This window comes from Eumetopias jubatus, unplaced genomic scaffold (genome assembly GCF_037043125.1).
Source record: "Eumetopias jubatus isolate StellerSeaLion01/CBP00866 unplaced genomic scaffold, mEumJub1_p1.0 scaffold_3, whole genome shotgun sequence".
In the NCBI taxonomy this organism is placed as follows: domain Eukaryota; kingdom Metazoa; phylum Chordata; class Mammalia; order Carnivora; family Otariidae; genus Eumetopias; species Eumetopias jubatus.
In genome coordinates, this window is record NW_028274809.1 from 76,000,891 (window position 1) to 76,027,944 (window position 27,054).

Below are 27,054 nucleotides of genomic sequence, written 5' to 3' on the forward strand. Positions count from 1 at the left end.
CTGGGAGCCCAATGTGGGACTCGATCCCAGGACTCCGGGATCATGACCTGAGCCGAAGGCAGTCGCCTAACCAACTGAGCCACCCAGGTGCCCCAAATTTATTTATTTTTTAAAGATTTTATTTATTTATTTATTTATTTATTTGACAAAGAGAACACAAGCAGGCAGAGGGCAGAGGGAGAGGGAGAAGCAGGCTCCCCACTGAGCAAGGAGCCCGACATGGGGCTCGATCCCAGGACCCTGAGATTATGACCTGAGCCGAAGGCAGACGCTTAACCAATTGAGCCACCCAGGCGCCCCTGTGTATATCTGGAAAGCAGGACAGCACTTAAACAATGGGCTTTGGGAAATGACACAGACCTGCATTTGGGACTATCCTCTGCTAGTCATCAGAACCAGAGTTACTATGAGTTGTCAAAATCTTGGCTCCCTCATCTTGGAAAGGGATAAAGATGCCCCCTGTTTTCTGGGCTACTTCAGAGGTTGAAGGAGGTAATTCATGTCAACTCTAAATGCAGTACTTGATGCAAATAGCATCTCAGTTTTAGTTATTATCTGCTCAAAGTCTAGGCATACAATCCACATTTGATGATATCCTGTCTCATCATTGTGCTCTATTTTATTTTTAAAATCCTGCTATCCCAATAACAAATATTAAAGATATATTTTTGAACACCTATGGAAACAATTCTAGGAAAAGAATATTTGCCCAATAATTACTTATTGAATTGAAATGAAAACAATTTGTCTTTGGAATTTCTAGTCCACTTTGTGAAAAACTGAGCAAGAGAGTAAGGTAAAAGAATGAGCAGGATACACTAATACAATAACCAATTTTGACATTTCTTCTTTCTTTCTACTTCATTGTTCAATCTTCCCATTTTAAACAATACTCTGTCTTGAAGGATTTTCAAGGAAGTCTACCATTCAAGAAATCTAATATATAAACATTATGTTCCAGCTACTCATATTTTACTCTTGTAGTACTGAAGAATATAAATTGCAAATTTAAGCCTAATTGGATATCCCACTAGATATGCTTGAACATGCAGATGCTGTTCTTTATGTGACTGTGGTAGAATTCTCAGATGGCCCCAAGATTCCTCTCCCAATATACATGCCCTTTATAAACACTCTCCCCTTGAGTGTGGGTGAGACTACTATCACAAGGAAGTCACTCACTCCATGATTACTTTATGTTATATAAGACCTAGAATTAGACAACTTAAGGAGAGAGATTTTCCTACTGGCCTTGAAGACACACACTGCCTTGTTTTGGAGAGGGTCAGCATAGCAGGGGTACTGAGAAGAGCCCCCCACTGCTCAGAAGAACTCCTGGCAGAGAGCCAGAAAAAAACAAAACAAAACAAAAACACAAAAAGCCACACCAAAAAACGAAATGATAGAAGCTCAGTTCTCCAACTGCAAGAAACTAAAATCTGCCTAAAACCAAGAAGTGTGGAAGGGGACTCTGACCCTCCAGTGAGGTCTCAGCTCTGGCCAACACCTTGATTTTAGTTCTGTGAGACCCTAAGCAGAGAACCAGCCATGTTGCGCCTGAATTAGACCCATAGAACTGTGAGATAATAATTTTGTGTTGTTGTAAGCCACTGAAGTTGTAGTATCTTGCTATATACAGTGATAGAAAACTGATACAGTGAGTGACCATTAGGAAAAAGGAAATACATACAAAAATTAGAATTATTCTTACCATGTGGAATATCTTCTCCCATGCTATGTCTCTATCATTTATTTATTCATTTAATCGTTCACCCATCTATTTATTCAACAAATACTTTTGAACATGTTAAATGTTTCAGACCTTATCCGAACCATATAGGCTCTTCATGAAACTTTGAATTCAAGACACGAACATCTAATAGGGTGCCCACATTTTTGTAAGAGTTTCCTCCACTCTTCCAACCTGACTTGAACTTTGTTCTCCAAGTTCTCTTTGTAATGATTTTCTGCAACAAATTATCTTCCTCTTTATGGTATTCTCTGCTATATTCCTGATTATATCATTCCTTAAATATTCATTCTCTGAACAATTTGCCCTCACACATATAAATTGCCAGGAAACACAAATGGATTATTGGATGGGATAATTTCCTTCAGTCAAGGCAATTTAATACCTAGTTCCCCTCTATCACTATTTCACTGGTTAGTACCATGGAGCACCAAGATATTTGGTCTTTGAGGTTCTTATTGATTTATGCCAGCAAATGTAAAGCAGCGATAATATATATCATTCATGTGACATCTATATAAGCTAGTATATTTGTTTTAGTGTTTATTATCCACAAATTCATGGTGAAAGACTTTGTGTGATCCTTTCTGAATATATTTTTACTGGTGTTTGGGTAATATTTTCTATCTTAAAAGGTGTTCACTTTCATTATATCATTAGGTGCTTCTTGAAAGTCTGGTATATGGCATAATAATTAGATAAAAATGACTAAATATATAAAGAGCCTCAAAAGGCACATTATAATGTCCTAGATGGCACAAAGGTACACTTAATGTGTATCAGTTAAAATGGCCTTTAATCTGTAAAGGTAAACTACTCTTTATATTAGACATAATTTAAAAAAAAGTAACCTCCAGATTATTACAACATTTGCACTGGATGCAGATAAAACTAAATTTTTCTAGGTGGTTTCAAGCTTAAAGTAGTCCTTTGGATTTACGGCATTCATCATTGTGGCAAAAAAGATCAAGCTCTACTTAGTTTGCAAGTGAAACAAAGATTCAAGTGCAAGTAGTTCATTAGTTCCATAATCCCAGGAAAGACTAGTAGGTGAGCAGGGAAGGAAAAAGAACTAACAAAGGGTATGTTACAAATTATACTGTGGGTAACTGGAGCTTAAATATTTGGGGATCTCTGGTACAGAACAAGCAGTTCCCTTGAAGGGTGAAGAAGCTGGGATAACATTTGCCATCTGCCCTCAGTTGGCTTGAGGTGAGATTCCAGGTAGAATTAATTCCCTAGGAGTGACTAAGTGGGCAAAGCGGCCTCTGGCAGTGAAAGTCTACTTTGACAGGGGCTCAGACAAAAGGATAGAGGTTGGGTAGAACCTTTGGATGCTGGGGCTGCAAGCAAATGAGAGAAAGTACACGCCATTTGGGGAGCACCTGCTGTGTGTTAGGCAAGATGGAAGTCATTATGGAGATATGATAGACCACATATAATATATGTTTCTTCAATAACCTTTCAAGGTAAGCATTGTATTTCCTCCTTTACAGATGAGGAGTAGGGTGCTTAAAAAGATTAAACAGATTCTCCCACGTCACTCAGTTTATGAGAACCTGTCTTTGAAATATGGTCTATCAGGTCCCAAATCCCATGCTCTTTTCACACACTTAACATTTGTTTCTTGAATATTTAAAAAATTAGATGATTCAGATTTCACTGTTTATCCTTAAAGTGTCCATTTGATCCCATGTTCATTTTTTTCCAGGATCTCATCTGATACCACATTACATTTAGTCATCATGTCTCCTTTGCCTACTCTGAGAGATGCTCAGACTTTCATCTTTTTGATGACTTTGACAGTTTTGAGGAGCACTGGTTAGGTATTTTACAGAATGTCCCTCAGTTTGTGCTTGTCTAATGTTTATCTTGTGGTTAGAATGTTTTTGAGAGGAAGGCCATGAAGGTGAAGTACCATTCTCATCATATCATATCAACGGTGTATGGTACCAACATGGCTCACAATGCAGAGCCTTGGTCACTTACCCAAGGTAGTATCAGCCATGTTTCTCCACCGTAAAGTTACCACCACCACCACCACCAGCTTTCATGTTTTACTGTTTGAAAACAAGTCAGTAAGCACAGTCCACATGCAAGATGGGCAAGAGAGTTAAATTCTACTTTCTGGAAGGGGGATTAATCTACATAAATTATTTGGAATTCTTCTTTACAGAAGATCTCAGAGATCAATTTTAACATGTCTCCAAAAAGTTATTCCAAAACTGGGGGCCATATCTTTATATTAGATTTATCTGTAACACACTAAGACTCCTGTAATAAATCTTGTTTGGGCCACTTGTTTCACTGGCAAGATGAAGAAAAGTTCTCTTTAGTAGATGGAATTATAATGTGACCATTTTTGCCACATAGAAGTGGCACTTGCTCTTAGCTGTGTGTAAGACATGGATTGAACACTGGCTTCTGTGAACTATAAAGACCATTTTGGGGGCACCTGGGTGGCTCAGATGGTTCAGCATCTGCCTTTGGCTCAGGTCATGATCCCAGGGTCCTGGGATCAAGCCCCGCATTGGGCTCCTTGCTTGGTGGGGAGTCTGCTTCTCCCTCTCCTTCTACTGCTCCCCCTGTTTGTGCTCTCTCACTCTCTCTATGAAATAAATAATTTTTTTTTTTTAAAAAAAGACCACTTTGATCCTTCCTTGATGTTGCAATGAGCATAAAATGCACCTCTGAATTTGCCAGGTTTTTAAATTTATTTATTTATTTGCCAAAAAAGTGTCTCTTAAAAAAATTCTGCATATCCCACCAGATGCACATATTTTACTTCTTTTAAATAAAAAGAACATCCCCAAATCTATTTAGAAAGTTAGCAACTAGAATGTTGGGGTAGAAATATACCTACCTGGTAGGTTTTCATTAGAAGACTACGATCCTTTATTAGAAACTGGAATGGACGCTAGGCTGTTTCTATGGTAACCTACTGAAGCCTTTTTTCCTTTAATGGAAAGGTATCATTTCTGTATATACTACATGTAGCTTCTTGCTCTCTACTGGATCAAGTCCTTTGATAAAAGAATAAAAGAAATGAACTGAAAGAAAGTTCTATAGTCTGTCCCTGCTTGTGGTGAAATTAGACTTGGGTACTAAATAACAAGAATAAAAAGCTCTTTTCATTTTGGCTGTATTCACCATGTCATTTTTGATAACAGAAGTTCATGTCCAAGTATTTTCATGAGGTTGTATAAGGAATAGGTTCCAAGCTCTCCTTTGACAACCTTTGCAGTCTGAAAGCTCTTTGCTCCTTTTGTCCCTTCAAATCAAAATTCCCTTGCTTGACATTTACATTCTATTATAATCTTAGCTCCTCTACTTATAAAACTTACTGTTCCACTCTCCTCATCCAGGCCTTCTACTCCATCTGGGCTAGTATCCCCAATGTCTTTGCAGACACTCCATTCTCTGTGCTCACCAATGGCTTTGTGACCCTTTCAGACCCACTCCTGTTCTTACTAGACCCTTCTCTGAATGCCTCCGAAAGCATAGCAGCACAAATACTTTTTGTTTCAACAATGATTACTTTGTATTCTCATTGGGACTGAGTATAGGGATTGTGTGCCTATTTATTTATATTTCATCTTGTAAGAAGTGGAAGTAGATTTAAACAGAATTTTACATAGCTATGTAACATACACACAGCAAGAAATAAGAGAGGAAAAAAATCCATCTGCATAAACAATGGTAATGTTTAAAAGAATGAAAGAATCCAATATAAGGCCAATATAAATATTTTTCCACAGAATATTAGTAATTTTCTCTGGATGAACCATGTGTTTGGCAATAAAGAAAGAAAAGAAAAACCTGTTTCTCAGGAGACAACGAACTCTTCATTTTTTTTTTTTTAAGATTTTTTATTTATTCATTTGTCAGAGAGAGAGAGAGAGCACAAGCAGAGGGAGAAGCGGGCTCCCTGCTGAGCAAGGAGCCCGATGCAGGACTCGATCCCAGGACCCCGAGATCATGACCTGAGCTGAAGGCAGACGCTTAACCGACTGAGCTACCCAGGCATCCCGACAACCAACTCTTCTTAATACTCAGTGCAGTATGAAATTCTCTTAGGGACACTCATGGAAGGATTCCATGTCATGTAACAAATAGCATCTTTTTCAACTTCCCTATACACAGAAAAAGAGTTTGAGTTTTGGGTATATTTTCATATTCCTCTTGGCACTGCCCATAAATTGCTGGGTATACATACGGTATTCAAGGAATTCTTTTTTTTTTTTTTTAAGATTTTATTTATTTGACAGAGAGAGACACAGCGAGAGAGGGAACACAAGCAGGGAGAGTGGGAGAGGGAGAAGCAGGCCTCCCACCGAGCAGGGAGCCCGATGCGGGGCCCGATCCCAGGATCCTGAGATCATGACCCGAGCCGAAGGCAGACGCTCAACGACTGAGCCACCCAGGCGCCCCTCAAGGAATTCTTGATTAACAGAGTTGTTTTTTTTTTTTCTTTAAATCATTAGGTTTTGGTGACTGACAGATTGCTTAAAATTTTCACATTGTTCTAAGACATTTTCCAGAATAATTTTATATATATATATATATATATTTTTTTTTTTTTTTCTAAATTCTATCCTTTTAAATTCATGTCCCCTATCACTGGAACAAAGATTTCACAAATCATCTGGACTTCATGCTCTTTCTTATCTAACAGTAGGGATAAAGAATACTAGAACTGTGAACATCTAGTTCAACCATATCAATTACAGTATTAGAAACTAAGGGCAGAAAGGGTAAAGAACTTCCATACAGCCATTGGTATGAACTGGATGTTTGTGTTTCCCCCTCTCTCCAACTCTTATGTTGACCCTAGCTGCCAATGCAGTGACATTTGCCAATAAGGTCTTTGGGATTTAATTAGGTTTAGATGAGGTCATGAGGGTGGAGCCCCAATGATGGGATTAGTGCCCTTACAGGGAGAGGAAGAAAGAGACCAGAGCTAGCTCTCTTTCTGCCACATGAAGACAAAGCCAGAATGTGGCACCGTACCAGCCAGGAAAGTGTCCCCACCAGAACCTGACCATTCTGGCATCCTGATCTGGAACTTCCAGCCTCCAGAACTGTGAGAGAATAAAGGTCTGTTGTTGAAAACACCTATGATCTTGTGTTATGGCAGCCTGAGCAGACTAAGATAGCAGAGAGCAATTTGACACCCAGGTCTTCTGATGCTATCTTGACTTTTTACCAAAGCTGACTCAGATCAAGTATGATATAGTATAATAAAGTATATGAAAAATAGAACCCATTTATGATATCTTTCTATTACAGTTATTCTGAGAATCAAATTTTATGTACATTTAAAGCATCTGGTAAAGGTCTACTATAGGAATAGTGTTCAATATATAACAGTTTTCACCCCAACACCATCACAGGCTGTTAGGACCAAAAATTCATGCTCTATTCTTAAAAAGCTTTAAAAATAGAAATAACTAAACCGACTCATGTTGCTGATCTATGCTTTAATTTAGTGTAGAATGCAATTAATCCTATAAAAATATTGTTTTATGCAAAGAAGAAATTATTGGTATACTTTTATTTAAATAAAAATGATAGGTTTTAATGGTGAGAATAGATTATTAACTAGGAGGATTGCCTAATAAAAGGAGAAAGAACTGTTCATAGTTTAACAGAAAAGCAATGACATTCCCATGATATCTCAGATAAAATTCTTATTTACTTGACACAAAGAATATATAATTAGGACCATTAAAATATGAAAGATATTTTGTCACTATTGTTATGTCTACATTTCTAACCATGAAAAATATTTTTGGAATATATACTTAATTGTGAACAAATAAAAACCCTAAAACATTTTGTTTTCTGTCATCCAGATATGTAAGCTTGCCTTTAATTGGTTCATCTTCATAATATATACGATAACTCCTTTTATTTATTTATTTATTTATTTATTTATTCGTTTATTTATTTGAGAGAGAGAGCAAGCAGGAGGGAGGGGCAGAAGAGGAGGGAGAGAATCTTAAGCAGGCTCCACAGTCAGCGTGGAGCCCAATGCAGGGCTGGATCTCATGACTCTGAGCTCATGACCTGAGCAGAAACCAAGAGTCAGATGCTTAACTGACTGAACCACCCAGGTACTCCTGATAACTCCTTTCAAAAACTGGTGAGTATTAAGTAAAGAATGCTTTAAGAATCTTGGTGATACAAAAATATTATACCTGACATTTTACTTGGCTATAAAATTTGCAGATTTTATAGAGTTTTCCTTTTTCCAAACTTTATGTTTCTTTCCCTGACACTGGTTAGTCAAGTATTTGAATATGAATTTCTTTTCTAGTTTTTTGTTACTGAGGCTTTATTGTGCTAACTTTTCTTTCCTGAAAAATCAAGATTTCATATTTGAAAGAAAAATAAAAACCGAGAAATACCCTTACCTGTTCCTTCTCTTCAACAGAATTTAATAACTATGATAGAATTAAGAACTCAGTAAGATGAAGAGTATCTTAGGTATAGCAAAGCAAATAATTTTAAGTATGGATTCTGCTTGGCTTCCAGTGAATATAAAAGTAGGCTAGCCAACACTGTTAATTTAGAAATCATAGACATTGTTTACCTTACCTAGAAGTTAATAAAGTGGTTTTTACTACTCAATTAAGCCAAGATTAAACTATTACATCATCTACTATAAACCGCTTCACATGGAAATTAAAATAATTATTTACATCCTCAGTGAAATTTAGGCACACATGTGGTCTAAGGGGGAAAAACAGGAGATCATTTCAAAGGACCTTAATGTTCTTTATATATAGTAGATTCATGCATTCACATTGTTAATTTTTTTAATATTAAATATACAAAAATGTCATCAGGAAGATTACTTGAACAAGGCAGCAGCTCAGTAATGATAAGACTAGGGTGCTGAGTCAAGAAGAATTATGCTAAGTCAGGAGAAAAGCACTTGAAGATAAAACGGAGAGAGAAATGAGCTTCAGAGGATTGAAACATCGCCGAGGGGAAAAGCTCTGCTGGGACTAAATGGCTGAATGCAGACAAACTTATGTTGGTAATGTTAGCGGAAAGCTTGGAGTCTGTCTGTACTTAACATGGACTGCAAAGGAGATAAACGGGTGAGGTGAGGGAACAGACTGATGTTGCTAACATTTTTCTTCTAGTAGATTTTTGTGCTAACAGCTTACCCTTCTCAGTAAGAAAAGTTCTACTGATGGTGTGAGATAAGAGAAGCAGTGTGTGTGTGTGTGTGTGTGTGTGTGTGTTGGGATTTTATTAGAGTAGTATTAAACTTTCTTCTTTATGAGAATGTGTGATATTTAAGTTTTTAAGGGAGGGTTTAAAAAATTTTTTAAAAATTCTGGGAATCCCATTAATAAAATGAATATAAATTTACATGTATTTCCCAAAGAGCTTAAAGTATTTTAACATTTAACCCTACAGAAATTTAATTTTAAGGCCTTTAGAGCATAGGCTGATGCGATGATACACCATAATTAATTGATTAATCAACAGAATAAATATTTCTTTTGTCCTGCTATGTGCACTGACATACTTTGATAGCATTGTCGTTTCCTAAGATGACTTTTATTTTTTTTAAGATTTTTATTTATTTATTCGAGAGAGAGAGAGATGAGAGCATGAGCGAGAGGGAGAAGCAGATTCCCCGCTGAACAGGGAGCCTGACTCGGGGCTTGATCCCAGGACACTGAGATCATGACCAGAGTGGAAGGCAGATGCTTAAGGGACTGAACCACCCAGGCGCCCCCTAAGATGACTTCTTAGAGACTGTTGTCCCTCTAAATTTAGTCTGGTGTCCCTCCTTGTTGCTTTCTTTATCAGGAATCAGAGTAGAAATTTTTATCACTTATCATTTCAACACCAGGAATAATTGAACCTTTTTGAAGGTGGCTTGTTTTTATCTTATTGACACAATGAATCATATAACCAATTTTGTACTTATTAACTAGAAAGCTCAAAGCCAAGGGTGTGGCTTATTTAAATGAATGTGGGATTTCAGGGAATTAATCTTAAGTACTTTAAAAAGTACTTTCTAGGTTAACTTGCACTGCCAATTTTTCCATAGCTTTTGAAAAAATGTCATGTGATAGGTATTAACTATCGTTATGTAGAGATACATAACATTACACCCAGAGGAAAAGATAAATCAAAGAGATGGCCAATATTAGTGCTCAAATTATAGGAAACCTTAAGAAAAAAATTTCACAATCTCTGAGTAACTACTACCAGGGCAAGAAAGGGGTTGAACACAATAGATTTGCTCTTTGTTTTTATGCCAGGAAACACTCCAACCAGGCAAACTAGGCAGAATCATATCCTACGTTTAAGTTTAAGTTCCTGCAAATTTCAATCAATTCCAAGCTTACCAGATATTCCTTCAATATAAATAATGATGCTCTCCTCCAGCTTGCATGTATCCAGCTCATTTAAACATTTAATGAATGGTACATGCTCCTTCTTTCCTCTTAGGCCATTTCATTTCACTTGCAAATTTACCCTGGTGATTTTAATTCTATTGCACAAACTTTACTAAAAGGGGACCAAATAAACATAGAAAGGGCTTCTAAGTAATTATAGTACTGATAAAAATGCAAACTGTAAAGTCAATTCACTTTTGTTGAATGAATGTATTCATTACAATCTGTGAATACCGTAGAATGCATTACTAAAATAATTAAGCTCTTTCTAGGAGAGGGTTTGTAATAAGGCAGGAAGTATTTGTTTACTCTCAAAATTTGTTTACTGTCATAAGGTTAGATTCTTCTTAAATATAAGTAGTCACATTTTAGAGGAGGAGACATTTGTTTGAAAATATTGGTAAGACCTAATGATCTCTTCTTTACCTTGGCAGAAAACATGGTTTTAATAAATGGCTAGCATAAGCTTCCCTAAAGGCTTGCTATCTTGAAAAATGGCTGTGAATCACTTACTACAATAAATTACATGGAATGTTTCCATATGCTTTCTAGCTCCCTCCAAATGAGTGGCTCCAGGGAGAAAGAGAAACATTCTAATGCATTTGCTAAAATGTGAGTATTTTTCCATCATTTTATATTTTTTTGTCTTTAGAAAAAATGAGTACAATATGCATGAGGGCTGCTTTTTCCCCTTTTGATTAAAAAGATACTGCAATTCAAAGGGAAACACTCACCTTGGATTCTTGAAAATTTTACACATACTTGTTATTAAAGTAAAATAGTTATTTTATAAATATTAATCTAACTTGTACCCAATTATAGGTATATTTTTTATAAATTTTAAATAAAAAATAGTGTCAGATATATGACCAATAAGACTAAGGCCTATTTGCCAATTTTGATATTAGCTCCTTTAAGCTGAGGTAAATGTCATTTAAAAGCACCATTAAAAAAGAATGGTATTTCTACATCCAAAAGAGAAAGCATAAAACAAAGCAATAATTAAAATATATAAACTGTTTAAAAGTCTGTACATAAAAACACACCAGAAACAAAATGTCAAATCAGAAAAAAATATCTGGAACATGTATTCACAGAAGGTAATAATCTTAATAAAGTATTTTTATAAGTGGAGAAGAGAAACAAGAGCTCCCTCAACCACCAATGAAAATGTAAGCAAAAACAAAGGCAAAAACGTGACTAGAAAATCTACAAAGTATTGATGTCAATTTTTAAATTACTTACATGCATTGATAACATTAGAGATACAATTTAAAAAAGATAAAATGTTTCTCCCATACTAAATTGGCAAACATGAAAACCAGAACAAAGCAAAAATACAATAGACCCATTTAGTGTTGTCCAGTCTGACCACAATCCTGGCGGAGTGGGGTTAGAAATCAATACAAATGCAGTGAACATACATTTGGTGGGGAGTCAGCCAGATTTAGATTCAAACTGGCTTTACCTCCTAATCATATTACCAATCTCTCAGGGTTCCCATTAGACTCGTGAGTAAAATCAGGATAATACTACTATGTACTTCATAGATTGTTGTGGGAATCAAAGGCAGTAATGTATATAAAATATTTATCATAGTGCCTCTTCGTAGTTTAGCAAATAGACCCGTTAAACTAGTAAAACCTTAAAAAGGACAATTTGTCACTATTATTAAAAGCCTTATAATGTCGCATAAGTTTTGACCTGTCAAATTTACTTCTAGACAGTATTTCTAAAGAAGTAAATATAGATGCTCACTAGATTTTAGCTACAAGGTTATTGATGAGCCTCACCTATAACAATAAAAATTCACAGTACTAATGGTACTGTATATTAAATAATAAGGGATTGATTAAAATAAATTATAGCGTATCCATTCAAATATGCCCTGTTCAGGTCAAGAAATTGTTAGCCAATGGAGAGCCAAAAAGTAGCTAAACTATTTGGGTTTTAAACAGTATGTCTTAAGTTTGTGAGTGGAGTAGTAGGTGGTCAACAGTGCAAGTAGACAGAACAGTATCAGTGAACTACAGAGATACGAAAATGCACAGAGCCCACAGGGAATAGAAAATTATCAGACATGTCTACAGCACAAAAAAACTATTAGAACATCAAGGGAGACAATACTGGGAAGTCCGATGAGGATGAAATTATGTGGGATTTTGTATATATACATAACTAAGGAATATATAACTATATACATAACTGAGGAATTTTTATGTGATTCATTGGGCAGGGGAGAATTGCTGGAGATTATCATATTTTAATTATAATGTGGCCTATATAGAATATAAGCCTGGAATTCCATATGATGTGTGGAAATAATGAGGTTTTCTGACCACATAGGTGAAAGAAGATACAGGCTAGGACAAAGAAAGAGGCCCTAGTTGTAAAGGGTCTTAGAGATCGGAGTCAAGACATATTATTTTCATGTTAATATCAGGGTTGGGTGACCAATCAAACTTTAGAAGTGTCTATGCTGGGTTTCAATTTTGGATGCTTATGTTAAAGAGAAGAAAATGAGCACAGTCTGGAAACAGTTGCGTTTGAGATGTCTGCAGAGATTCCCAATAATTACTTGGCAACAGATTCCAGAGTTCAGGAGAGACGTTGGAGATGAAGATATAAATCTGTCATGAGCATTGTAGGGGACATAGAACTGCTTCCAGGAATCAATTTCATCTTTTCAGAAGTAAAAAGAAGATGATCCCATAACTTTTAGTAACATACGTTCTACCAGGAAATTGCAAGTTTTTCCTTCCCTTATAAAAATTTATGTTCAAGTTTGAATCAAATTTATTTTCATTCTTTTGAAAGTGTTTAATGGTCATCACCTTCTTTGTTAATGAAAGCATTTCAAGAACAGATAGGAATGGACTTTCTAATTATGTCATTATTCTTTGAGACAGAAGGTTTTTATTACTAAGGTTCTAAAAGAATACCTCAAAAAAAAAGAATACCTCAAGATGATTAAATTAAATGTTGAATGTAATAATAATTCTACACTTGGTGTCTTATTTTTATGGTATCTTGCTACAAAAACTTCCATGCATTCTTTCATTTAGTTGGCTAGTTTTTATTAGGTGTCTACTGTATCCCAAGCCCTGCAGGGGCTAGGGGTGGAGGGAGAGTATGTTGGATATTTGAGTGTTTAAGTGTTTAAGAAAAGTATTTCCAGCAACTACTGAAAGTAAGTTTCTTCCTGATATCTCCAAGAATATTTAAAAAAAAAAATAACAAAACTCCTGTGCAAGGAGAAATGGTTAAGGGATAGTTGTCAACAAATATAGAGCACCTTCTTTTAGAAATGAAACCAAGCGGAAATGCTAAAAACAAAAAAAACAAAAAACCAAAAACAGTGTTAACACTTCTTAGGAATTTTGTGTAAAAGCAGGAGTGAGAAACTTGAATATTTTATATGGGTTGGGGCTACTTTTAAAAAATTTTAAACTAAATAACCATAAAAATAGATACTGCTTCCATGGTAACATAAGAGAATAACAATAAAGCACAGGGAAGGTAGCTCTGAGAATAAAATCCTAAAATCTGTTCTTTTCTAAAGTTAAGTAAAAAATGTAAACATGTCCCTAATTAGGGACTAACTAGAATTAATCATCCAAGAAATATTGATTTCCATCAAAGCATAAATCATAATAGGGTTTTATGTGATGGTTTATTTCAAAATATAAAAACAACAGGAGAAAAAAAAAAAAAAACAGGAGAGGCAGTTCATTTTATTAAGCTTAACAAGACCATAGAAGTGCTGTGCATTTACCTTGCCTCTGGCATTAGCCACCGAAACTTTTATTTTCTTAGAGAGAAAAGAGAAACAATTGAGAATAGAAACCGAAATACATAAAGAGAATAATTAATGTCAATAGACCAGTATATGTACTGAGTGTCTAGTATATGCCAGGCTAGTGTTAGTTACTATATAAATTTTACTAATCTTCAGAGGAAAAAAATTTGGGTGAAAGTCTTTTACCCATTTTATAAATAAAATAGTAAAGCTAAAAAATATTAAGTAATTTACCATAAATGACCCAATTAATCAGGTCAGAGCAATGCTCTAAAATGATACTCTTTTGGGGTGCCTGGGTGACTCAGTCGTTAAGTGTCTGCCTTTGGGTCCGGTCGTGATCTCGGGGTCCTGGGATCGAGACCCCGCATCGGGTTCGCTGCTCAGGGGAAGCCTGCTTTTCCCTCTCCGTCTCCCTCTGCTGTTCCCCCTGCTCATGTTCTCTCCCCCCACCCCGGTCTCTCTCTTAAATAAATAAATAAATAAATAAATAAATACAATCTTTAAAAAAAAATAAAGTGATACTTTTATTCTCAATAGTTCAATTTTCTCCATTTTTATTTGTTTAATTATGAAAGTAATACATATATATAGAAAAATGTGGGGTAAAAAGTAAAGTTTCCCTCTCTAACTCATTCTTCTCACCAGAGGTAATTATATTCCAGATAGATTGCTATGCATTTCTAACAGATTATATTGCATCTATATAAATACAGATATTATAGTTTATAGAGAAAAATGTTCACATATATTTCTCATAAATGAAGTCATTCAAAGTAAGTTATATTCTGGATTTTTTCCCTCCTTTTCCATTTTCCACGACAATGCATATAGACCTCTTTCACTCACTTTGGTGGCTATGGAGTATTCTGTACTATGGATGCACCACAATTTATTTAAACATTCCTGTCTTGGTAAATATTGAGTTGTATCCATTGTATTTGTTATAGCAAAAAGGGCTCCTGTAAACTTTCTTCAATGCATATCTGTAGACATGAATAACTATTCATGTAGATGGAAGAAAATTCATTTTAATTTCTACTTTGTCATTAAGTTGACAATGTAGAAACATTAGAATATATGTAGGTGTGGGTTTTTATTTATTGTTTGTTCACCTTATTTATGAATCCCTAAGATTGGTGTCTTTATATACTTTTGGTTACTATGACAATAACAGCATTCTGTGGCAATGTCTACATAGTACTAAGGTATAAGTCTATTGTTCTGACCATGAATTCTTTCATCTATTTACTTGACTATTAGTTATTAGTTACCTACCACATCCCAGGCCTTCAGCCAAGTTCTAAGTGAAGAGAAGAATAAGACATAGTCCTGGACAACAAGAAGGTTATGGTAGAGTGGGATAGCTTATTTCTGGATATTTGAACACTTGTAAATGAGTGATATCATTTTTAACATTAATGATCCAGGTGTTTTGTTTCATTTAGACAAACACAGGTATATGACTGGTTATCTTTTTTAACATTAACTATGGCAACTTAAAAAAATCAATGAGGATAATTCATCTAGGTTATCTTCCTTTTCATTTCCTATCTTCATTTTCATCTGCATTAGAATCAGAATGATGTCATAAATAATGTTTTTTTTTGGAATTCTGTAGGTCACCATGGTACAGATGATTAGTTGACTTTTTCATCAGCTGGTGAAACACATTATGGACACAGTTCTACATGTCCACCCAGTATTAATGGTAAATAAACTGTGAGGACATTTACACATGTAAGTGTAGTAAAATGTTCCGTGTTTTTGTGCTAGAGGTATTCAAGTAACATATTTCTGGCCAAAGAGACTTACAAGAGGGAGTGTAAAAAGCCTTTAGGTAGTCTTGTTTTTCCTAGTCAAAGGACAGCTATGGCTACTGCAGCTCTTCTCTACCCCAACTTCTTCCTGCCTTGAATGTGGATATGATGTCTGGAGTTTCAGCAGCCCTCATGTGACCAGTTGATGATAAAAGTTAATTTTAAGGATTGAAGAATGCAAAGTTAGAAAGTTTTTGATTTCTTGACAAAGTCACTGAAGACCTGAACAAATGTCAAGAGTTGATCACCTTCAGATTTCTTACTTCCATTTGTGAAAAAATTAAACCCTGCACATTTAGTCCTCTAACAGTTAAGCTGTTTGCTGTTTCCAGCTGAATTCATTGGGATTCCATTGGTTTTGGTAGTAGAGGCCTCTCACATTCATTGTGAATCACTATAAAAGCTGGACCATTTCTGAATGCTCTGTCATTGTTCTGTCTGTATTGTTTTTCCTGTTATTTTCTTTCATAAAGTTATTTTTCCATGCTGTAACCTAGAAACTTTGATTTAAATTTTTCTGGTTAAGTTGAAATTTTGGAACACTAATTAGGATTTTAATAAATTTTTTTAAGAAGAAAATTTCATTTTTGAATGTTCTCCATTGAATCTCACAGGTCCTATTTGAAATATGATGACAAAACTCAACAGGGCTATTGCTTTTTCCCTGTAGATTCTTGACACATTCAGCTGCATTACCAACATAACCATGATGTTGTGCTGCATAGAATAACTTTTACTTCCTAATTTCACTATAATGCACTAGATAAAGAACTCACTGGTGTGTTTCTCCTCAATTTTTGTGGACACCTTGTCAACAGAGGATTAGCTACCTCAAACTGAGTTCCTACCAATTCCAAATTCTGCCTCTCAAAATGGCCATGACAGCAGGGCTGCTCCACCTGAAGACTCACAGCTAAGCAGCTTCCACATGGTCCACCTTGCAGACTCACTGTCCAGTATTTAAAGAGAGTACAAGGATCCTTGTTATAGTCTGACAGGTCTCTGATAATTGGACTGCAACACACAAAAAAGCTGTCCTAGACTTGTAGTCAGCCATCAGTTTTGTTTAAAGACTTCATTTTTACCTGGTTCAAAGGGCATCTTCAGATAGCCAAAGCGCAAGTGTAACAGATGTGCTTACCATGCATTTTAAAGTTTACTGAACCTCAGAAATTCATAGAAAACATGATATACATAAACACAAAAGAAATTTAGAATCACCATTGGGAAAACATCATGGTTGTTGAGGGATTACTTTATACTAGTCAGATAAAAGAATAAAATGTAGTGTTCATTTGCTCATACATGGTAAAATGAGATAGGTCTAAAATATTTGGCTTTCATTAATTGGGCTCGTTGGAAGTGTTGCCCTATTTATTAAATTCTGTAGTGCTTTTTTAAGATACTTGGGGTAACAAAATAGCCAAATTAGTTCTTGATTTGAATGCCCATTAATTCCCTAAGTTAAGACTTTATTGTTATTGGCATGTGAGTCATGGTTTACTGTGATAGTTTTCACAGCAATATTTTCCCCCCAAAGATGAAGTTGATTAAAAACAAAAGAGAGTTTACCTGATTTCCTCCCATACCATGACAGTTGAATATACCCACTTTTTCATTTTCCTTGCGGCCCATGTTGTCTAAACATTGGTTGGTTTCAACATTTCTTATCTAAAGGAAACACACAAAAACAGAAGTCAGATAGTGATGTAAGTCAGAAAATCTTCCTGCTGTTACCAAATTGTATATTGATAATGAGAGGATACATGTTTGCAAGGATATTTCTCCAAGAAGAACACATTGTTTTAAATATTGATTTTTCTTTTTCTATGTCTGTTCTTAATTTTGTGTAAATTTCTATCTCCTACTGTAGTAAACTTGAACAGCAATGGCATTGTCATTAGCATCTAATCAAGAGGCACTCGTTTATAGCATAGTATCAGAGAAAGAGGAAACATTACAAATTAGTCATTCTTCCCAAAATCCTTTTAAAAGTAAGACAGTTGCCAAATTCCACTCAGAAAACCATAATCTATTCTTGAACTCCTGTGGTACCATATGCAAAGGAATAGAAACAAATTGGTTAAATATTCAAATTTATGTGTTTTTAGATAGCTTTATTACTAGATGTTCCATCCTATGTTGATGGAAGTTTAATTATTGTTTATTTCTGTAACTAAAACATATTCATACATCTTTTTCTTCATTCCTAATGCCAAACTTAATGGAAAAGAGTTGACCTTAGCTAAGGAAAGCTATTACAAGACTAAATGGTGATTTCACATTAAAAATGCCTTAAAAACAAGATTAAATTGCCAACTGCAAACATAGGATTCTTGGTTTACACTCAAGTACTGCATTAGTTCCATAATTAACATAATGTTATGTATTTGAGACACATGTAATTACAAAAGCCATTCACTGAGTTTAAAGATGCTAAAATTCCTAAATCAAGCACAAATGAATAATAAAAATGGCATTTCTAATAAATGGACTGTTTTTAATTTCTTCCCTTAGTTGAAACCCCAAGTATGTATTTATTTGTCCACTCTGCTTCTGAAAAGTTCTTATCTCTGACTTTTATTAGAACATGCATATTTTACTCTTCACTCATACATTACTTGCATATATCTATCTAGTTATCTATGCTTTAAGCACATATTTCTTCATATTGGCAAATGAATAAGATCAAAAACTTCTAAAGAGGATAGATTAGGTTTATATGAATCACTTTGTGTATGATGCAGAACCCAAAAGTCAAGTAATGGCTCCTGGCATTGGGAAAAGTGGTGTGATTTGCATTAAGGCCCCAGTCAGCAATTGAGACAAGTAGGGACTGGAATTCATACTTTGCAAGGGTTGGAAAGAGCTGAGCAGTCAAGCCCTGTTCCAATGCCTTGAGATTGAGAGCAGGATTATAGATGCTTTCATAGAAAAATCTGAGCTGCAACCCATTAGAAAGGACAGAACACACAATGAATATCAAAGAAGAGGGGTGCCTGAGTGGCTCAGTAGGTTAAGCTTCAGATTCTTGGTTCCAGCTCAGGTCCTGGATGGAGCCCCGTGTCCTACTCAGCAAGGAGTGTGCTTCCCCTCTCCCCTTCCCTCTGACTGCCTCCCCAACTTGTGCATTCTTCTCTTTCTCAATTTCTAAAATAAATAAATATTAAAAAAAGATAAAGAGAAAAGATACAAGCTTCAAGAAGAAAAATCATGTTCAAATTCCATCCTGGTAGGTTTAGGTTATCTGATGTAGGTGGATTATTCAGGCACTGGAGGATACTGAGCCTATATGCAAAGGTTAAAGATTTTTCGGAACCTGTAGCTAGGACAGGATTGAGAAAGGTAACAATTGATAGATGATGTAGTATATCAGTCTGTTTATGTTTTACATAATCTAATCAACAGGTAACATGCAAGTTTATTTTTAAGTCCTTTATATCCACTTTTCTTGCTAACATTTAATAAAAGGCAAACTTCTTGAAAAATAATAAAATGATGTATTGTTATTTATTATCCTAAAAAAGTATGGGACGGTATAATACTATAATACTTTGGGGAATAAATATCTCACAAAATGATTAATTCACCTTTACATGTAAGCTATGCAATCTGATTCAAAGGACCTCTGCTAGATTCATGGTACTTGAATAGATACTAGTTAATAATTACAGGGGCTACAGTCCAAGTCATTTATAAAATTTTGAATCTTCGGTGGATGACAGAAGATTCAAAGCCATATTCAGGCCAGTACATACTCTGACAGAAGCATTTTAAAGGGACATATGATAGATTCATATCATCCTACTTTTTGACAAATTAAGCACAGAACTCAAGAATGCTTCCAAAGTATTTTGTCCCCAGTAACAACTTATTATTGATCTATTTTTTATAATGGATACACTTGGTCTGTAACCTATCTTATGAATGCACTCATTCACTCAACAAATATTACTGAGAGGAGGTATACTTCATGCTAGACACCATTTAAGGTGCTGAGGATACTGAAGTGAACAGAGTAAACCTAGTCCATTCCACCATGGAGCTTATATTTTAGAAGAGAAGAGTGCAAAACACAAATACATTCTAATATGTCGGAAGATCAAGAACTTCTGTAAAGAACTATAAAGCATAGTAAGGGTAGACAAAGTGATGGAAGGAGTACTATCCTATTTCAGATAGTGGATTAGGAAAGGCCATTCAGAGAAAATGATACTTAAAAAGATACCTTGTAAAGTGAGAGAGCAGCCAAATTTCCATGTGTATGGAAGGGCGTTCCAGAGAGGGGGAATAGCCAATGGGTGCTCTCTGCAGCTGAGAAAACTGACTGAAATAACAAGCTAGCAATGTGGCCAGGGTGCAGTGAACAAGGGCAGAGGAGAGAGGTATCTAAGACTAAATCATGTAGGAAATCATAATTTCTAAGCATGAGGATGACCTAAGCTTACCCTGGCTGCTGTGTGGAGAACAGATTAGAAGGAGGCAGGAATGGAAGCAGAGAAACACTTAAGGGGACTCTTGCAGTCATGCCAACTAGAGATGGTAACAACAGAGGTGGATAGGTCAAATGTGGGATTTTTTTTCTTTAAGATTTATTTATTTATTTATTTATTTATTTATTTATTTATTTATTATTTTTTATTTAATATAGAGAGAGCACAAGTGCTTGTGGGAGGAGGGGCAGAAAGGGAGGGGGGTGCAGAAGGAAAGAATCCCAAGTAGACTTGCATGGAGCCCAGAGCCAGGAGCTGGAGCCTGGACCAGGGGGGGAGAGTTAGGACCTGATCTCAGGACCCTCAGATCATGTCCTGAGCCAAAACCAAGAGTTTGACGCTCAGCCAACTGAGCCACCCAGATGTCCCAAATTTGTGATTTTTTAAGGTAGAACCAAGTAAGACTAGCAACTGAATTGGGTATGAGCTATGAGAGGAAAAAAAAGACATCAAGAAGCATTCCAAAGTTTTGCTTGAGCAAATGTACAAATGATGTTTCCATTTACTGGGAACAATATTCTGAGTTCTTACATGTTGATAAATATATCTGTGGCCTTTATATTTGAAAATCAATTTGGCATATCTGAAGTCCTTGGCTCACAATCTATTTCCTTGAGTATCTTTAAAATGTTATGCTATTTACTTCCAGCATGAATAGTTGCTTTTGAAAAGTCTGATGATAATCTGGTTTTCTTTACCTTACTCTTTTTTACAAATATCTATTTGCCTGAATGCCAAACTGATTTTTTCTTTTTTATTTAAAAGTTCAATAGATTTACCACAATGAGTCTTAATAATATTCATTTTGGATCACTCTTCCAGATGTATAGTGTTCCTTTTCAATATGTCATTTCAATTTTACTTTCAGGCACATTTTCTTAAATTATAAGTATTAATGTTCATTTTGTTTTATTGCTTTGATTTTTCCCACCAGGAAATCCTATTATTTTGGATCTTGTTGCTTATCTCTCTATATGTCACCTTCTATTAAAAGTGGGATTTATAATGTTCTTTTCTACATTTTATCATTATACAATTTCTTTTAGCTTGCTTTGAAATATTAGGTTACACTTTTCCCGTCTATGAGCATAAAGATTTGGTGTCCTTGCTTTGTTTGTAGAGAGATCATTCTCCTCCTTATTCTCTTTATTCTTACTGTGGCCATCCTCTTCTACTATTGCTGCTGTTCTTATTGCATGAGTCCAATTCTCCTGATCTTTTAAGAGACAGGGTTTGATCAGGAGACCATTTCTTTCTTTTCTTTTTTGGGAATCATCTGGCATCTTTAAACTTATCCTGTTGCCCGGTTCCCAAGTCCACACATTCCCATTTAGTTGGTAGAGGGTGTAAGTTGGCCATCAGGGTTTTAAATTCTTCCCCAGGTATTTCTTTTTTTTTTTTTTTTTTAAGATTTTAATTTTTTGAGAGAGTGAGAGCACAAGCAGGGGGACGGGGAGTGGGAGAGGGAGAAGCAGGCTCCCCACTGAACAGGGAGCCTGATGCGGGGCCCGATCCCTTGACCTTGGAATCATGACCTGAGCTGAAGGGGGATGCCTAACCAACTGAGCCACCCAGGCGCCCCTCCCCAGGTAATTCTAATGTGCAGCAAATTTAGCAACTAACATTCTGGAGGGAGGTAGGCAGTGTCTTGATGTTAAATGGTGACATTACAATTACAATTACTTTTCCTTTTTAAAGTAACTTCTTTTTCAGTGGTTCCCACTTGGGAAGCTTTTAGAATATACTTCCGCTTGGCCTCACCCTCATAAATTATGATACAAATGGTCTGGAGTAGGACCAGGAGACAGCTTAAAGCTCTGCAAATGATTTGGGTGTATATTCAGGGTTGAAACCTCCTGTATCAAGAGAACAGATGGAGTACTTGCTAGCTGCAGGCTTAGCTATTTTGTGAATCAGTCTGAAAATTCTGGATACTGGTGGAAAGAAAAGGAGGTTTTCATAGTAAAGCTGATTCCTTCAGTACCCAGTGGGGAAGTTGAAGAGCAAAGGTTTCCAGCTGTCCCTGACAGGGAAGGTTTACACAGGAGACCATTTCTAACTTTACAAGTCTAGCTCTCCTGTTCCTGCACTTTTCTGAAGAGTTGAAAAGAAATTGCCTTCTATTCTTTAAGATCTCTGGGTTCTGTTCATCGCTCCTATTTTCATCTGCACTTTCCATTTCCTTTGTCCCTATTGTCTCTCCTCAACTGGGCTTTACTCCTTGAAGTTTCTCCTAAGAAGAAACTTCAGCTAGTGAGTTAAATAATTCATAGAACTCAGGGTGCTCAGGCCTTTCAGACATGAGAAAGGGTACTTTTCACTGACTTACAAATTGGATTGTATGAAAACACTTCTCCCAGTATCAGCTACTATTCTTGAATTGGCCTGAAGCAATTTCTCATGAGTATCTGTTGGCAATTTGGGTATTATCTGGGTCTCATTTCCATCAGACATCTCATCACTTTCCTTTGCTTTCCTTCCATGGAGTATCACATGGTCATGAAATTGACAGCTCATATTTTGGAATTTGTGAGAATACCTGCCACCTAATTGTGTGGTCAGTGTTTTCTATCAATTTTTGGTTTTGCTATCCTGGATGCTTTTGTTTTGTTTTGTTTTACCTGTCACTGCTGCCACTGTTTTTTTGGATTTCCAAGATGGACTGATTTGGGGGACTTCATGAAAAGAATCTTATGCTATTTTGGATATGTTCTAACTATTCCACAAAGTGGTTTGATAATTTCTGGACATGTAATATTCTGTCCCTTAGGATATAGCAGGGGCTAAGAAGATACAAAGTGGTTTGATAATTTCTGAACATGTAATATTCTGTCCCTTAGGATATAGTGGGGGCTAAGATGATACAAAATAGAAACTCAAGTCAAATCTGGTGACGTCAGCTAGACTTGGGATCTGGACTAAAAACAAATAGGAGTCAGTGGCTTAGTACAGCTGTCAGAATGAGATGGGGTGACTACCACTACCACCACCACCAATAATAATAATTAGCAATCGTAATTGTATGTGCTCTGTGCTGTTCCAAGCACTCATGTGTAAAAGGAAATTTAATATTTACAACCAACCTACTACCCCCATTTCATAAATGAAAACATTAAGACACAATGAATTTAAATAATTTGCCCAAATAAGGAATTGAAAGTTATTTCTTCTGTCTCGTTGGTGTATAGGAATGCAACTGATTTCTGTGCATTGATTTTATATCCTGCCACCTTACTGAATTCCTGTATGAGTTCTAGCAGTTTTGGGGTGGAGTCTTTTGGGTTTTCCACATAAAGTATCATATCATCTGCAAATAGTGAGAGTTTCACTTCTTTGCCGATTTGGATGCCTTTTATTTCTTTTTGTTGTCTGATGGCTGAGCCTAGGACTTCTAGTACTATGTTGAACAGCCGTGGTGATAGTGGACATCCAACAACAAGACAGAAGAAAGAGAAATGAAGGAGTCGATCCCATTTACAATTGCACCCCAAACCATAAGAGTACCTAGGAATAAATCTAACCAAAGAGGCAAAAGATCTGTACTCAGAAAACAATAAAATACTCATGACAGAAATTGAGGAAGACACAAAGAAATGGAAAAATGTTCCATGCTCATGGATTGGAAGAACAAATATTGTGAAGACGTCAATGCTACCTAGAGCAATCTACACATTTAATGCAATCCCTACCCAAATATCATCAACTTTTTTCAAAGAAATGGAACAAATAATCCTAAAATTTGTATGGAACCAGAAAAGACCCCAGATAGCCAGAGGAATGTTGAAAAAGAAAAGCAAAGCCAGTGGCATCACAATTCCAGACTTCAAGCTCTATTACAAAGCCATAGTCATCAAAACAGTATGGTACTGGAACAAAAACAGACACATAGATCAATGGAACAGAATAGCCCAGAAAGGGACCCTCAACTCTATGGTCAACTAATCTTTGACAAAGTAGGAAAGAATGTCCAATGGAAAAAAGTCTCTTCAACAAATGGTGTTGGGAAAATTGGACAGCCACATGCAGAAGAATGAAATTGGACCATTTCCTTACACCACACACAAAAATATACTCAAAATGGATTAAAGACCTCAGTGTGAGACAGGAATCCATCAAAATCCTTGAGGAGAACACAGGCAGCAACCTCTTCAACCTCAGCCACAACAACTTCTTCCTAGGAACATCACCAAAGGCAAGGGAAGCAAGGGCAAAAATGAACTTTTGGGACTTCATCAAGATGAAAAGCTCTTGCACAGCAAAGGAAACAGTCAACAAAACCAAAAGATAACTGACAGAATGTGAGAAGATATTTGCAAATGACATATCAGATAAAGGGCTAGTATCCAAAATCTATAAAGAACTTCTTAAGCTCAACACCCAAAGAACAAATGATCCAATCAAGAAATGGGCAGGAGACATGAACAGACATTTCTGCAAGGAGCACATCCAAATGGCCAACAGACACCTGAAAAAGTGCTCAACATCGCTTGGCATCAAGGAAATCCAAATCAAAACCTCAATGAGATACCACCTCATACCAGTCAGAATGGCTAAAATTAATACGTCAGGAAATGACAGATGTTGGCGAGGCTGTGGAGAAAGGGGAACCCTCCTACACTGTTGGTGGGAATGCCAGCTGGTACAGCCACTCTGGAAAACAGTATGGAGTTTCCTCAAAAAGTTGAAAACAGAGCTACCCTACGATCCAGCAATTGCACTACTGGGTATTTACCCCAAATATACAAATGTGGTGATCCGAAGGGGCTCATACACCCCAATATTTTTAGCAGCAATGTCCACAATAGCCAAACTATGGAAAGAGCCAAGATGTCCATCAACAGATGAATGGATAAAGAAGATGTGGTATATATATACAATGGAATATTATGCAGCCATCAAAAATGAAATCCTGCCATTTACAATGATGCAGATGGAACTAGAGGGTATTATGCTAAGCAAAATAAGTCAATCAGAGAAAGGCAAGTATCATATGATCTCACTGATATGAGGAATTTGAGAAACAAGACAGAGGATCATAGGGGAAGGGAGGGAAAAATGAAACAAGACGAAACCAGAGAGGGAGACAAACCATAAGAGACTCTTAATCTCAGGAAACAAACTGAGGGTTGCTGGAGTGGAGGGGGGTGGGAGGGAAGGGGTGGCTGGGTAATGGACATTGGGGAGGGTATGTACTATGGTGAGCGCTGTGAATTGAGTAAGACTGATAAATTACAGACCTGTATCCCTGAAACAAATAATACATTATATGTTAATTTAAAAAAATAAAGTGCATCTTGAGAAAGTAAAAAGAAAAAAAAGAAAGTTATTATAATCCTGACATCCAGATAGGCAGGCAGTATTTGTCAGAAAACAGGTGTGGAAGGAGCAAGGAATGGCTGGGTTGTAGCTAACCAGAGTAAAAGTTACAATTGGTCATTCAGACAATGATGAAGACACATGGAACAAGAAACATGAGCCGGCTAGGATCAGACCTAGGGGACCAAGTCAAGAAGACTAGATGCTAAGTGCCACACTGTTGGGCTGAGGTCATGTAAATAATTTCTGGCTATGGCCAGGATGACATTAGGCACAAATAGGATGGGACACAGAATATCAGGAACAGGAGTATCAATAGCCAACTAAAATAAATAAATAAATAAATAAAAGAGACACTTCATCTGGATAGAGACAATATAAAAAGGTTTATGTCACTAGACCTATAATACTCAGATTAAAAAAAAAAATCCATGCACACTTAGAAAGCAGGTTAGTGTACATCAGATTGTTCTCAAGTCAGTGAACCCAACACTATGGGAATCTGCTATATTCTCTTTAAAATATAAAAATGGTCACTAATGTGTACTGATAATCCACATTAAGCAATTCTTATTGCAAATTATAAGATGTTGGCATACAGAAGGTTTTAATCTATGCACCTTATCTTTTGAGATGGAAAGGCTGATCTGGTTTAGGATGATCTTGTGTGATTTTTAAATCAGAACCTTTCCAAGAATACCCTGGCACATCATAGAATGTTTGTTAAAAAAAAATGAATTTTAGGAAAGACCCTGATCTTGCCACTGGTACCATATTATCTGACAACACCAATTACTTGGTCATGCCATTAATTCTGAGAAAAATCTAGGCAAACAAACACTGATGACCTTCAATTCATTAGAAATTCCTTACAGATTCTATTTTATGACCTGTATCCACATAAGTAGAGCACACTGGTAGTTCTCAGATCTGGAAAATTCTTTTGAATCATTCTTTATGTTATGGTATAGCTTTGAATATGTGGCATAGGGCCAGCATAGTTTTAACTTCAATTGTTGTCTGCTTTGAGATTCCTTTGTTTACACATAATCTTTTATTGCTTGAAAACAATTTTTAATGACATAAAATAGAGAGTATTTTTCCCACTTGTGTTTTTGTGTTTGATATCAGCAAGCCTTTTTCTAAATGTTTCTACCCAGCATTGTTGGTAATGTTCTTACCACTTACATAGTTTGTTCATTAGCTTTTGCTCCCTCTGCTGGATTGTAACAGCAAGAAACAGTAACTCTCAATTTTAAAAAAGAGGCATATGCTCCCACTCACCCTCATACCTTTGCATTTCAAAACCAGTATGTAAAATCCATTCTAAAGATAATAATCTAAACTTAAATTAGCTTTTATTTTGCTTTAATTACTCCAACACATGCTTATCCTTCAATTGTACATTGTTATTCATTATTATTTTACATATGTCAACCTCGTTTGG

General features: G+C 36.0%; 1 protein-coding gene across 2 annotated transcripts in view; it reads right to left on the reverse strand.

Moving 5' to 3' along the window:
- Window positions 1-27,054, reverse strand: part of GALNT13 (polypeptide N-acetylgalactosaminyltransferase 13) — a 458,838-nt gene that overhangs the window by 23,679 nt on the left and 408,105 nt on the right. For both annotated transcript variants that reach the window (XM_088022151.1, XM_088022150.1), the window contains exon 9: window positions 17,371-17,469. In XM_088022151.1, coding sequence (XP_087878277.1) covers window positions 17,371-17,469 — 99 coding nt within the window. The remainder of the gene's footprint in view (window positions 1-17,370; window positions 17,470-27,054) is intronic.